The sequence below is a fragment of the Cetorhinus maximus genome, chromosome 4 (assembly GCF_964194155.1).
Source record: "Cetorhinus maximus chromosome 4, sCetMax3.hap1.1, whole genome shotgun sequence".
Lineage (NCBI taxonomy): Eukaryota > Metazoa > Chordata > Chondrichthyes > Lamniformes > Cetorhinidae > Cetorhinus > Cetorhinus maximus.
The window spans coordinates 110,014,663-110,030,084 of record NC_135882.1 but is presented as its reverse complement, the minus strand read 5'-3'; the positions used below and the strand labels follow the sequence as shown (position 1 = coordinate 110,030,084).

General features: G+C 45.4%; 1 protein-coding gene across 1 annotated transcript in view; it reads right to left on the bottom strand.

The window, feature by feature from the left end:
- Positions 1 to 15,176, bottom strand: part of tyms (thymidylate synthetase) — a 28,814-nt gene extending 13,638 nt beyond the window's left edge. The window contains exons 1-5 of the mRNA XM_078539720.1: positions 14,955 to 15,176; positions 4,616 to 4,689; positions 1,279 to 1,453; positions 1,011 to 1,112; positions 8 to 183 (exon numbers count right to left, since the gene is read on the bottom strand). Of these exons, the coding sequence (XP_078395846.1) occupies positions 8 to 183; positions 1,011 to 1,112; positions 1,279 to 1,453; positions 4,616 to 4,689; positions 14,955 to 15,090 (663 nt within the window). The 5' untranslated portion in view covers positions 15,091 to 15,176. The remainder of the gene's footprint in view (positions 1 to 7; positions 184 to 1,010; positions 1,113 to 1,278; positions 1,454 to 4,615; positions 4,690 to 14,954) is intronic.
- Between the last annotated feature and the right edge of the window lie 246 nt (positions 15,177 to 15,422).

Here is a 15,422-nt window from a genome sequence, read left to right as displayed (position 1 = left end):
AAAGTACCTTTAGTCCTGTGATATGTGCAATCATGTATGTCAGCAATGAGTAGCTGGCAATATTGAATGGGACACCAAGGCCCATATCTCCTGACCTCTGATACAGCTGACAAGAGAGCTCTCCATTTACCACATAGAACTGGCACAGAGCATGACAGGGAGGCAGTGCCATCTGAGGAAGATCTACAGAAACAATAAATTAGGAAATAATGCAACCACTATTTATAGGAGAACACAGCTGGAATTTACTTAATTGCACTGAAACTAAAGTAGAAAGCTTGTACATTCACTGAAATTCAAACTAGTATCTGGCACTCAGTGTTAAATGTTTTAGTAAACTCCATTTAGATTTGTTGCCATGTTTCCAAATTGTTTGACAAGGTGACAAATTGCAATTTGATTCAGCTAGTGGAGCTAAGAACAAAAGCTTCATCTCTCCACTAATCTAGCATGATATTGCTTGCACAGTCACCATAGAAGCGAACAGTAACAAAACCATAAAAACTTCCGCACAAAAGGCAGCCAGTAAGTAGAGGCCATATTCATGCATCTACTAGCTCTAATAGAGGGGTATATCCTCTCACACTTACGTATTTTTCTTCATTCGCCAATTTCCTCCTAATGCTGCAATTTCCTTTGTTTCAGTTGCTATTTGTGTACACATACCACCCCAACAACTTTGAACTGGAAGTTGTGCATTTGACAAGGGTGGTGGGGAGAGGAAGAACACTGAAATCAGAACTTGACTCATTCTTACTAGACAGCCACACTTGTGCTTTCCAACAGGAGTCACTGGATTGCAAACAACAATCTAATGACTTTATAACAGGACATTGAGGTCAATGGGAATATCCCAGTGCGACCCCAGCTGAAACTGGCTAATTTAGACGGAATCAAGTCTGGGACCATCTAGCATTCACAGCTCAGCTACATCTTTGCCTTCAACAAGTCACCTCTTGGAGACTCCAACCTCACTGAGCTTCTCAGCTTGTGTTTCTTTTTTTTTTTACCTTTAGGGTTCCAAGCGCACATAATGATTCTACGATCCTCTGGGTTGTTTTTGATGGTATCAATTACATTCTGGAGCTGATCGACTCCTTGACCAGAGTAATCTACAATCATAAAGTAAGGAACTTAATAAAATTTTAAAAATGCACCCAAAACAGTTCACGAGTTTAAGCTAGGTTTATATTTGTCTATTTGATCCCAACAGAAATACCAATATCCTGGAAACCCAAAATTAATTATCCGAGATATACTATAGCACAATTTCCTAACCTGTATGCATGTCCTTATATTCAGCCCCAAAGTGCCTCCACTGGAAGCCATAAACTGGCCCCAAATCGCCTTCCTCTCGATTTACGAATCCTTGCTTGTCCAGAAAGTCTCGGGATCCATTGGCATCCCAAATTCTAACTCCTTTTTTCGACAACTCGTTAGAATTGGTAGAGCCCTGAAATAAAATTGAAGATAAAGACTGCCAGAAAAGTGAACCTGCAGGAAAACTTATTCTTAGCCAAAGGATTAAAGTTTCTCCTCTGTGGCAGCCTTCCGGTATCTTATCGACCTGGTCATTCTGCAGATAAGAGCCATCAAATACTGTCTGGTATCCAAAAAGAGTAGCCAAGCTGTTCCAGATCATGCTTTCATTTAACCTCCTACACATGCGCTTTCCAATAGGTAACACTGGAAAGTGCACAAGCAGCAGCAGGAATTCTGGTCACTTTCTACTCTGCAGCCAATTTTGGCACCTCAATTGTTATCCTGACTGAGATTATGGCGCTAAACCAAAAAGGCTGGAAAAGCACTAAGGTCCCAGGTTTAACTCTGACTTTGCGCTAAGTTGGCTAATTAGATGTTGCTGTCATACACTTCTTTCAGGTTATTTGATGGTCAAATAACCTGAAAGAACTGATAGTCATTCTTCATATGTGAGACGAGACAAATTCCGAAGTCCAAAGAAAGCAAGCACAGGAAAGTTTTCGAAAGTAAAGTATATATTGTTTACTAAATGAAGAAAATATCCAGGATAGCATCTGGACTCTCTTGGCTCCCACACCTGGTTATCAGTTCGTCATTGACTCAATCCTACCTGTGTCAATTTTATCCCACCATAGGACACCTGACTTTAACTTTGGACTCACTCCTATTTCCTGATTTTGAATGTGGACATATAACTTAATCTTGCATTTAACCACAAGTGGCATTTGCTGTGTCTATGCTGAGTGCATTTTTGGCTACTGCTCATCACTTCTATTTCACCTTTTCTCTTCCTTTATTTTTAAAACTTATTTTCTCTTTACCCCCTCTGTCCGGTTGTCATGCCTCCCTTCATTTCACCCCTCCCTGGTATTCTGTCTTCCAAATTCCTGTTTCATCCCTTCAGTATTCCTCAACCTTCCTGCTCTCCTGCTGCTGTCCCAGTTTGACTCCTTCTTAGCAAAGTCTACAGTTTTCCTCTGTGGCTCTCTGGTCATACTCCAAAAGATCTATAGAATCTGTCATCATTGCCTCCTTAGGAGCAGCTATCCCAAACGCCCCATCCTGTTCCCTTACCGAACTTCCCATTCAGCACACCTGATTGTTGATAATCTTGTCAACCTCCTTCCCATCCTGCTCACTGTTGGACTTCATCAGTGGATCAGCTAACACTGTCACACTCCATATCTCCCTCCAAGCATTTATTCACTTTTGAACAAGGCACTTGCCATCAATGAGCTTATTGTGAATGATTACATCAACTTCATTACTTTGACAGAATCCTGGCTGAGGGGTGATGACACCTTCCATCTTAATGAAGCTCCCCTTTGGCTATACCTTCCAACACTTGCCTTGCCCAATAGCACCATGATGGCAACACAGCCTTGTCACCAGATCACACTGTGATTTGTCCCCCTATTCCTCTGCAACTTTTCCTCCTTTGAGTATCTCACCTTTTTCCACCCATCTTAGCTTCATCAAAAATCTTATCTCTACCATCCAACCAAGTAGCACGCCAAGTTTATTGTTTTCTCTTTGCCTTTGTACCGAGACACTTCTCATCCTTGCTGATTTCAACCTTCATCTCAACTCATCATGGTCGCATCTCTGAATTCACTGCCCTTTCTTCTCCAAATTTCTCTGTTCACATAACGTCCCCTATTCATATTATCAACCATCCCTTCGACCTTACCATCTCACATTGACACGATTGAAATAACGAGGCTGAGATAAGGCCATCTCTGATAATTTCCTTATACCCTCCATATTCACATCTTCTTCCCAACCCCACTTCCCCTGTGTCTGCCACTGGGGAAAAAAAAACTAAGTCAATTACACCAGCACTCAAATTCTCAACTCTCGTCCCTTTGGCTCTCTATTCATCATGACATTTCTGCAGCCACCGATCTAGTCAATCATATCTTTCCTTCCATTGTGATGCCCTCAACCCCAGTGAAACCATTACTCTCTCTCACACTTGTATGGCCCTCATCGCCACTCAAGTCTTAAAGACCCAGACTTGAACATCTATGGCAGACAACTGATTTAGCCATTCACCGCCAGGTCTGGCTGGTCTACATAGAGTACAATTGCAAGATCCCGTTCTAGTCCGTCAAAATTGCTCATTATTCCAGGATCGTCCTGGAATGAAAAGATAGCCCCCAGCTTCTTTTCTCTATTTCAAACTGGCTTCTTTAAGCCTCTTTCCCTGGTCTCCTCCACCCCTACCTTCAACAACTTCTTTGTCATTAAGATGGAGACCTACCACGTAACTACCTCTGCCACTTCCTTCCCTAGCCCACCAAGCCAAACTTCCTCTAAACATTCCTCCTGCCCTAACCCTGAACTCGCATCCAACTTTCCTGCCGAGCTCCACACAGGGACAGGCGCACAGCGGCCTGGAATGTATCCCACAACTCTTGTTCCATATTAAATGCAAATGCAGTCTGCAACACATCAGTTTTAAAATTCTTATTCTTGTTTTCAAATTCCTCCATGGCAATGCCCCTCCTTTTCTCTGTAACCTCCTCCTCCAGTCCTATAAGCCTCTTAAATATATGGACTACTGCACATCTGGTCTCTTGAGCATCCTCAATTTTAAAATCTCTCCATCACTGGTAGCCATGACTTCAGCTACCTAGGCCCCTAGCTCTGGAACACTCTACCTCGCTCTCTCCTCCTCCTTTAAGACGCTGCTTAAAACCCCAAGATACCCTTTAAAACCACCCTCTTTGACCAAACTTTTGGTGGTCTGTCCTCATACCACCTTATATGGCTCGGCATCAAATTTTGTTTACCGGTGTTAACATTCAATAGCAGTCTTGGGACATTTTTCTACATTAAAAAGGTTCTACATAAATGTTACTTGTTCTATTCATTGCTTTCATGTAACAAGCATTAGTTTTGCAATGAATTTTCAATTACAACCATACAACAATAATTACACTTCCGTGCATTTATTTCTATTTTTGAATGTGTGCAAAGTATTCAAGGATACAAACATGCACTAAATAAAAATATTAGTTACTTTGATACATCTAATTAAAGGATGTCACAAAGTGATGCTACTCATCCTGTTATTGCTGCAGCATTTTAGGAACTTTTGTAAAATCTACCACAAAACTACAATGTGTACCTTGATAAACCACAACAGCTCTTCCAGAATTCCTTTCCAGAACACTCGTTTAGTAGTGAGGAGGGGAAAAGAATCTGAAACACAAAATTTAATGACTTTAATTAATAATTTTGTTAACAGCATGCAGAAAAATATAACTTGGCGATTGTACTCCTGTGTCTTGGGTTGAGCAGCGAAGGCATTTACTACGTTGCCCACTGATCGCTAGGTGGCTTCAGTGCAAATTTAGCAAACTCCTTACTTTTAAAAAAATGTATTCTTTCACGGGATGTGGGCGTCACTGACTAACCCAACATTTATTGGCCTTCCCTAAATGCCCTTGAGAAGATGGCGGTGAGTCACCTTCTTAAACCACCACAGTCCATGTGGTGTTAGAGGAAAGGGGTTCCAGGATTTTGACCCAGTGACAGTGAAGGAATGACGATATGGTTCCAAGTCAAGGTGGTGTGTGGCTTAGAGGGGAACTTGCAGGTGGTGGTGTTCCCATGCATCTGCTGCCTTTGTCCTTCTAGGTGGTAGAGGTCGTAGGTTTGGAAGGTGCTGGCAAAGCAACCTTGGTGAATTGCTGCAGTGCATCTTGTAGATGGTGCACATTGCTATGCCACTGTGCATCAGTAGTGGAGGGAGCAAATATTTAAGGTGGTGCATGGGGTGCCAATCAAGTGGGCTGCTTTGTGCTGGATGGTGTTGTGTCTCGAGTATTGTTGCAGCTGCACTCATCCAGTCAAGTGGAGAGTATTCCATCACACTCATGACTTGTGCCTTCTAGATGGTGGGCAGGCTTTGGGAGTCAGGAGGTAAGTTACTCGCTGCAGAATTCCCAGCTCCACTGATCTTGCAGCCATAGTATTTATTTAGCTGGTCCAGTTCAGTTTCTGGTCAATTCCCCCTTCAGATGTTGCTGGAGGAGGATTGAGCAGTGTGAGTGCCATCGAATGTTATGGGGAGATGATTCTCTTTGCTTGGCAGTTGTGTGGGGTGAAAAGGATGGATAGCACTGTTAATAAGGGATGAGATCAGTACATTAGTGAAAAAGGATCTTAGATCAAAGGATCAAGATATAGAATGTTTCGGTGGAGCTAAGAAACAGTAAGGGGCAACAAACATTGCTGGGAGTTGTTTACATGCCGCCAAACTATAGTGGTAATGTTGGACATGGTAACTTGGGCAATACAGAAATAATGGGAGACCTCAATTTGCTTGTAGACTGGGTAAACATAATTACAAGTAATTCTGTGGAGGATGACTTCCGGAGTGTGTACAAGATAGGTTTCTGGAGCAGTATGTTGAGGAACCAACTAGGGATCAGGCTATTTTAGATTTAGTATTATCTAATGAGAAAGGCTTAATTAATAACCTTGCTGTAAAGGAGCCATTAGGATGTGATAATGTAAAACTCTTAAATTTGAAAGTGATTTAGTTCATTCTGAAACTAGGTTCTTAAATTTGAGCAAAGGAAATTATGAAGGTATGAGGGGCAAAATAGCTATGGTGAATTGGGAAAATACATTAAAAGGTTTGACGGTGGACAGGCAATGGCTAGTATTTAAACTATTACATGGCCTACAACAAATATACATTCCTCTAAGACATAAAAACCCAACTGAATCAACTGTGGCTAACAAAAGAAGTTAAAGTTTTTTTTATAGGCATCGCTGGCGAGGCCAGCATTTATTGCCCATGATAAGCTGCGTGGCTTGCTAGACCATTTCAGAGGGCATTTAATCCACATTGCCGTGGATCTAAAATCACATGTTGGAAAGGACAGCAAATTTCCTTCCCTAAAAGAAATTAATGAACCAGGTGGGTTTTTACAACAATTGACAATGGTTTCATGATCATTAAGACTTTTAACTCCAGATTTTTATTGAATTCAAATTCTCCCATCTGCAATGGTGGGATTCGAACCCTGGTCCCCAGGTCTCTGGATTATTAGTCCAGTGACAATACCACTATGCCACTGCCTCCCTTTATAAAGTTGCCAGAAAAAGGGTTAAGCCCAAGGACTGGGGGCAATTCAGAATCCAACAAAGGATGACCAAAAAACTGATAAAGAATGAAAAATAGAATATGAATGCAAGCTAGTGAGTAACATACAAGGAGGTCTGTAAAAGCTTCTTTAGGTATGTGGAAAGGAAAAAAAGATTAGCAAGGACAAGTATGGGTCCATTACAGGCAGAGACAAGAAAACTTATAATGGATAGGGAAATGGCAGAGAAACAACAATTACTTTGTGTCTGTCTTCACATGGGCGGATACAGAAAATCTCCCAGAAATACTAGGGAACCAAGAGACTAGTGAAAACGAGGAACTGAAAGAAATCCGTATTAATAAAGAGGCAGTACTTGAAAAATTGGACGAAAGGTTGATAAATCCCTTGAACCAGATGAGCTGCATCGCAGACTGTTGGAGGAGGTGGCTACAGAGATAGTGGATGCAAGAACTGTTATCTATCAAAATTCTATAGATTCTGGAAAGGTTCCTGCAGACTGGAAAGTAGCAAATGTAACCCCACTATTTAAGAAGGTGGCGGGGGGAGTTGGGGGAAGGAAGAGAGAGGGCTAACTGAAAACTAAAGACCTGTTAGTTTGACATCAATAGTAGGGAAAATGTTAGAATATATTATAAAGGATGTGATAACTGGACATTTGAAAAATAACAATATGATTGGGCAGAGTCAATATGGATTTATGAAAAGGAAATCATGTTTGATAAACCTGTTGGAGCTTTTTGAGGATGTTACTTGTAGCATAGATAAAGGAGAACCAGTGGATGTGGTGTATTTGGATTTTTGGATGGGCTTTCGATAAGGTCCCACACAGGAGATTAGTATACAAAATTAGAGCACATGAGATTGGGGGTAATATATTGCTATGGGTTGAGAATTTGTTAACAGACAGAAAACAAAGAGTAGGAATAAACGAGTCATTCTCAGGATGGCAGGCTGTTACTAGAATGGTACTGCAAGGTTCAGGGCTTGGGCCTATATAATCTATATAAATAATTTAGATGTGGGGACCAAATGTATCTCCAATATTGCTGATGACAAAACTAGGTGGGAATATGGGTTGAGGAGGATGCAAGGAGGCTCCAAGGGGATTTGGACAGGCTAAGTGAGTGGGCAAGAACATGGCAGATAGAATAAAAAGGTGAATAAGTGTGAAGTTATCCACTTTTGTAGAAAAAATAAAGGCAGAGTATTTCTTAAATGGTGAGAAGTTGGAAACCGTTGATGTCCAAAAGGGACCTAGGTATCCTTCTTCACGAGTCACTAGAAGCTGGCATGCAGGTGAGGCAAGCATTTAGGAAGGCAAATGGTATGTTGGCCTTCATCACAAGGGGATTTGAGTACAGGAGTAAAGATGTTTTGCTGCGATTGTATAGAGCCTTGGGAAGACTACATCTGGAGCATTGTGTAGAATTTTGGTCTTCTTATCTGGGGAAGGATGTATTTGCCAGGGAGGGAGTGCAACAGAGGTTCACCAGACTAATCCCTGGGATGGTGGGATTATTTGATGAGGAGAGATTGAGGAAACTGGGCCTGTATTCTCTACAGTTTCAAAGAGGGCAGAGATCAGGAACTCCAAGTCCCAGCAGGCCTCAAAGCTTTTGCACAAGTGCAGATTGGGAGGAGACTGCACACATGCAATTCTGCGGTGTAAGTTTTTTGGGCCCAGGACAGGCCCAGCGTGCCTGTGCAAAAATAAAGGGAAAACTGTATGAAAACCTGTGACATGTGATCAGGAGCAGAGCGCCATTGAAGACAGGTGTCCCAAGCAGGAAGAGGTCCCAAAAGGAAGTCCTAGGTACCGGCCAGAGGCAAGAGATAGGGACATTTCCCTGTTATGTTAAAGAGAGGAGCAGAGAAAGAGGCTCTAATTAAAGAAAGTGCTGCGGTTAGTAGACTAAGTGAAGAAGGCTCAAGGGAAGTCTTGATAATCAAAGAGGGCTCAGGAGGAGCCCTAAAGATGCAAGACGGCATGGTGACTCCATGTTGTGAACCGTTGGGGTAAAGGTACCTCTTTAGAGCAGTACAGTTCTGTTCAGCATGGTTGAAGAGCTGAGGTTCTGCTGTGAGTTGATGCTTGAGTGCATCGTTGGAAATCTAGGGGAAAAGAATCTCGGGATATGAGACTGAAACCCTGCAAGGTTGACTGCCGCTGATGCCATCCAAGCTGGACTGACTTGTGGGGAGAATTCCAAGGTTGGATCTTCAAAGATGAAGACTGGAATCCCTCGTGAGAAAGACAGTTTCAGTGAGATTGGTTGACTCAAGTGTTACTGACGTCTGGATGGGTTGTTGAGAAATCTGCGGACTGTGTTTTGGTCACATCTGGCCTTTATTGTGTAGTGTGGTATGTTCGATCACGGTTTGCTTGTTAATTCACAGGTACCTCATATTTACCCCAAATATTAGGAGTATAAGATAGATATTGCAAATTGTTTTATCTTTCTGACCTTATACAATAAAGTTTATTTTTGTTTGTTCAAAACCCCTGGAATCTTGTGGATTTATTCTATTAGCAAGTGTCTTGAATCTCAAACTTGGTCTACTTAAACAGAAAGTTAAGATTTTACCAACAACTTGCGGGTCTAGTCAAGGATCATAATAGCAGCATTTAGCTTTTATGTTGCCCAGCTCTTGTTGCATATGAGAACAGGCTGAGTTGCGAATGGCTTTGCAGATAATGCATGTTAATTTTGACACGTATCGAAACCAGAAGGTATTTCACTCCCTTGATGTATAACTGGTGGGCAATCATACTCAGCACAGCATGCAGTTCATTGCCTGGTATCCTAACAAAAGGCATGATGCCTTCATTCTAGGGCAGTCTGCTGTGCCATCTGCATTTGAACCACTGCAACAAATCAGAAGGTGGTAACAAGGCCAACTGACCACCTGGCTCATGACTCCAGTGGTCAGCACTGATTCAACAAAAGCCATGCTGCCATAGAAAATGCCATCAACTAGACCAAAAGGGTTCCACTGTCTGAACTGCTCCAGAGAAGCCAGAGCATGTGTCATAATTTGATACTATCCGCTACATGTTCTGCGCAACCACCATTTGGGAACAGCCCTTTTTGTTCAGGCCATGGTCAGCTCATCTGACTGCAGCACCAGAAAAACACAATGTTTTTCCCCATTCATCACAGTCCCACACCTTATCCTCCCTCTGTTACTGACCGTCACAACAGCTGCTTGACAACAATGCTGAAATAAAAACCAGCACAGAACAAACATTCTAAACCAGCTTTATAAATCGAACCATCCAATATCCCACACAAAAGTCAACTAATCACCCTTGTGCATTCCCTTGGTATCATTCCCTTTGCATTGCTACCCCAGCAGTTGCAGTACAGTTGGTGGAAGGGTGGTCTTGCAGCATGACTAAGTAACTTTAGCCCTAAAAGGCCCTGCTTCAGATCACACCATCTTGATAAGGGCAGCAACAGTCTGGGCTTGCTGGCAGACAACAGCAAGGGCAGTGACTTTAGCAATCCTAGGAGGCCAGATCACTGGACTGCTGTGAAACCCTGCAAATCCGTGTGCACAAAGGTTTCTCCACAGCCATGAAAGCTGGAGTAGAACTGGCATGGCAGCTAACGGCACTTGCATAACTTCAATCTGAGCTTCCATTGCAGCAGCCAAGGGTTGGGTGGCTTCTGCTTCTATACAAGCTAAGACAACAGATGCTGCATGGTGCTTAGGTCCGTAACGATACTAACAGAGTTGGCTGCGCTTCCATATTGAAAAGGATGACTCTGTGCAAAGCACTGTGCCAAGCTAGTGCTGGGATCCTCCATGCTCCTCAACACTAACTGCAGGTATTCTGCCAATATGTCAAGAATTTCAGTGTACATTCCAAGGCCTCAGTCTTTTTCTATAGATCGCCCCATCAAAGTTGTCATCCAAGTCCTCTTCAGTAGGGCTTGTATGCGACCTCACTCTCCAAGTAAGCTGGTACAGCGAGCTTGTCACCCACCATGGCAGGACCCACTTGTACCCAGTATCTAGGTTAACTCCTAAAGTAAGTGCAGTGTCAGCATGTGAAATTGAGTGATGTTGCTTCTTCCTCATCACAATCCTCCTGCCCTTCCAGCACTGCCTGGCCATGTTGCGAATCTTGTCTACCTAAAAGGAGAAAGGCACAAAGGGTAGGGTTGTGGTGAATAGGGGAGGGATTGAAGGGGAGAAAAAGAGGTGCAAGTTTATAAGACCTGTAGCTTATAACTCAGAAGAGACCATCAGACAAGGAGGAAGTGGGATGAGAGGAGGATCTTCAACAGTTTCCACCCCACCACTGGTCACAGCCTCAGTCATTGCTGCTCCAATGATAGCAAGCACTGTCTCCTCCAAGGGTAGAGGGAAGCACCACCATGCTTGTCCCCTACCAGTTGGCTCCTGCTGGCTCTGGTTATGCATCAACTTGTCTTATAAGGGGAAACTGTAACAATGAGTGTGATACAAATCAGTTTGGGTAATGGGGCTGCCATGATTGAATAGCTGGCAATGTGTGCAAGCCTTGAGATGTGAATGAGAGGCTTGCAGCAGTACCAAGTGCATGAGAGTGAGGTGTGTAAACTGAATGTTAGGTTTGAGGGATTTATACATTTACTGACCTTGACCACTCCTGGAGGTCATTGCACTTTTACTGCACTGTGCCCAGGTCCTCTGGGCTGCTCTCCTGACGTAGATAACCATAGCTATCTGCTCCCACTGCCTTCTGAGTTAGTCTAGAGGGCCTCCTGTGGACAGATAATATCTCTTCTCCTCTGCACCTCTTCGATCAAGACTATCTGGTTCAACGGCAAAAAAATCTTTGAACTCTCTGCCTTCTTGTGTCATCGTTCAGTGTTCTTCTTGCTCACACTCCCTTCTACAACTAGTTCTAGCACTTGGTCCAGCCAGAATTACCTTTCCTTTGAGTACTCTGAGCGGTTTCCAAGTTAGACTTATGATCTACAACGGAGTCAAGAGTTATGGTGGGTGCAGGCAGGAAAGTGGAGTTAAGACTACAATCAGATCAGCCGTGATCTTATTGAATGGTGGAGCAGCTCAAGGGGCCAAATGGCCTATTTTTGCTCCTATTTCCTATGTTCTTATGCAGGTGCAAGCTGGCTATAAATAATACAGGCTAGGTTTAAGATGCTAGGTGCTAGCCTCTCACAATTTTGCGTCCTGTTCATGCAGGCAGTCGCTCAACAGCAACTGCAGACGGTTGTCACACTGGAGGTTGGGTGGCAGGCATCTCCATCAGATGCATCATGTGGACCCATGACTGGTGGACTCAGAGGCTGCAAGTCTGTTCCTAGGAGCAATATGACCTCGTGGAAGCTCAATCTTTAACTGCACGTGAGACACCAGGAATTGGCTAAGCATTGTGTAGGCCCTCAAAACATAATGCCCCACATAATGACGTTTGAGGAACGTCTGCAGAATATGCATCATTTGTCAGCAAAGTTTCCTCAGGACAGATTTCATGGCATTTCACCCATTCGCTTATTGCCCCATGTTTCAAGTAGCCCTCCCCGAATGCCACAGGCTACTGCATCCAATGGTACAGATACTTGGGTATACGGTCGAAGAACGTAGTGGAAATGTCATTGGCTGCATTCTGACAGAAAAAGCATTTTCTAGGACCTCCAAGTTGGTGGCCTTATCCTGCCCCTACTGAGGATACTTCAGAGGCAGCAAAGGTGAAACTGTTCAGCCTTTTCTCTTGTGCAGCATATGTTGTCCAGGTTTCACTACTGAGCTGAGGATGCAAGGCTGGGTAGAATTGCAGTTTGGTGTTCAGTCAGGTTGCTGTTGTTTCATCTTGCTGACTTGGAAATATATCCCCAATCCTTCATTGTGTCTGGGTTAGAATTCTGGAACTCCCTCTCCAACACCTCTGCCCATGCCTCTACATTTCAAGAACCTTAGTTGCCCACATACCATGAACAAATAAATGGAACGAAACCAACATCCCTAGAAGCATTTTAAGAGTGAAATCACAAAGCTTGAGATCAGCCTCATATAAAGGCTGGTGTCTGCAGAATTTGTTGTGAAAGCCTGAATTCATAGCTTTGGAGGGCAATTTCCAACTTTGCATATACTTTCAACTACCTTGGAGTTCACTCACTATCATGGTCCTTCACTGCAGCATGGTAGTCGTTAGCCTGGACGTCTGAGAAGCAACAACAACTGTTGATGCCTTTTTCACAGCCAGCTGCCACTCCAAAATGACAGAGAATGACCACACAGCTCCAACTCAAATGAGGCAATATCCTTCCCCATAAGGTCAAAAGAAGACGATCAGTTACTTATGCGCTGCCCCCATGTCCTCCTGCATAACATCCCTGATGTTGTAGTGGCCAAGAAGCAGAAGCTGGAGTAAGGGTGAAAATGTTACTTTTATTGAAGCCAAAAAAACCTAAACAAACTAGATGCAACAGAAATTAACTATTCCCTCAAGGGTTGGAAGGCCTCTCAGCCAGCTCATAGCTCTGAGTGCCCAGATACATTTGTGGAACCTCATTCAGCTTCAAATCTAGCCATCATTAAATTCTCATGGGCCTGTCTGCTGTGTCTCACTACTGCCCTAGCTTCTTCAGCAGCATTACCACCATCACCTCTCTCAGCATCTCCGTCATCCTCCCCCTCTGAGGAGACATGTGGCTCATCCATCTCCCCCTCTGATAATTGCTCATCTGGTCGCTCAGCTAGGTTGTGAAGGATGCAGCAAACAATCAGAATCCTGGCGACTCAGTCTGGTGACTATTGGAGTGCACCGCCTGAGTGGTCCAGGCAATGGAACCTCATCTTCAGCAGACCAATTGTCTGCTGAATGATGGCCCTTGTTGATGCATGGGCAGCATCGTACTGCTGTTCAGCGTTGGGGGCTCCGTACCATGGATCACTGGCCAGGTCTTCTACGGATATGCCTCGTCACCCAACAGCCTCCCCTGAAGGCAATGCAGAGGAGTGAACAGTTGTAGCACCTAGGAGTTGTTTAGAATATAGGTGCCATGGGAGCCACCTGGATACTGGGCACATGACCGCAGGAACAGTAACCTGTGATCATACACGAGCTGATATTCAGGTATGACTCCAACCAGCATAGTGTATTCCGCCCCCCCCACCCACCCCACAACCCACCCCCACCCCCCCAACACACCCCCACCCCACCAACACACCCCCAACACCCCCCCACCCCCCCAACACACTCCCACCCCACCCCCCAACACCCACCCCCCAACACACCCCCACCCCACCCCACCCCCCAACACACCCCCACCCCACCCCACCCCCCAACACACCCCCACCCCACCCCACCCCCCAACACACTCCCACCCCACCCCACCCCCCAACACACTCCCACCCCACCCCCCCAACACACCCCCACCACACCCACCCCCCACCACACCCACCCCCCACCCCACCCACCCCCCACCCCACCCCACCCACCCCCCACCCCACCCCACCCACCCCCCACCCCACCCCACCCACCCCCCACCTCACCACACCCACCCCCCACCTCACCACACCCACCCCCACCTCACCACACCCACCCCCCACCTCACCACACCCACCCCCAACCCCCACCCACCCCAACACACCCCCACCCACCCCAACACACCCCCACCCCACCCCCACCCCCCATACCCACCCCCACCCCCATACCCACCCCCACCCCACCCCCCATACCCACCCCCACCCCACCCCCCATACCCACCCCCACCCCACCCCACCCCCCATACCCACCCCCACCCCACCCCCCATACCCACCCCCACCCCACCCCCCATACCCACCCCCACCCCACCCCCCATACCCACCCCCACCCCCACCCCCAAACCAAGCTGCAATTGGGAATGGCACTAATGCTACTAAATTGGCAACTAAAGCGTTCAGGATCGAATTTCGTGAACCCCAGACTCTTACGGGGATCTTGATCGCTGGGAAGACTACACCTTACAGCAGTCCCCAGAAATCGACGTAGGTGGTCACCCTACTGTAAAATATCCCATGGCACAATTCAGAAAGTGGGCATATTTTATTGCTTAAATAACACTGCTTAATTTTCTCATTTCGATACACATCTGCCGTATTTCCCTCAATTATAAACGTTAATTAACTACACTTCAGAAATCTTTGGATGTGAAGTATTATGAGGTGGTGAAATATAAATGCTGTACGTTGTTTCCTTGTTTTCTTTATTCGTTTAAAAAGTAAGAATTGGCGCCAAATTTCCACTTTAACTCAGCACTTGTTCTGCCTAAAAAGTGTTTCTTAAAGAACAGCTCGCGGGCCGCGGTACCGAGGCCCAGCTCGGTCTGTCACCCCTGGTTACTCACCTCTCAGATTGTACCGAGCCTGTATCCCAAACACCGACACGGTACCTGTACCCGTACGGTCATCCTTATGGAATCCTGTTTCTAGAATGTTCCTGATGTGCTGCAAATACTGACATTCATCACTCATTCCCTCCATCCCCACACCTGACTAACTGCTTCCTCGCAAACCCTTTCCCGCCTCCTGCTTGCTGCAAACTCCAGCAGGCTCGCTTCCATTGGTTATTTCTTGTTGTTGAGGCGGCATCCAATCCGCCGCCGGCTTTCCACGCGATGTCCAATCCGCTGCCGGGTTTCTACACTGCGTCCAATTCGCTGTCAGATTTCCGCACAACGCCCAATCCGCTGCCGAGTTTCTTCACGGCGCCCAATCCGCTGCCGGGTTTCTACACGGCGCCCAATCCGCTGCTGGCTTTCCCACCGTACTAGGGGTGCGTGAGAAGGACCTCGGAACTAGAGAGGCGCTCGCGC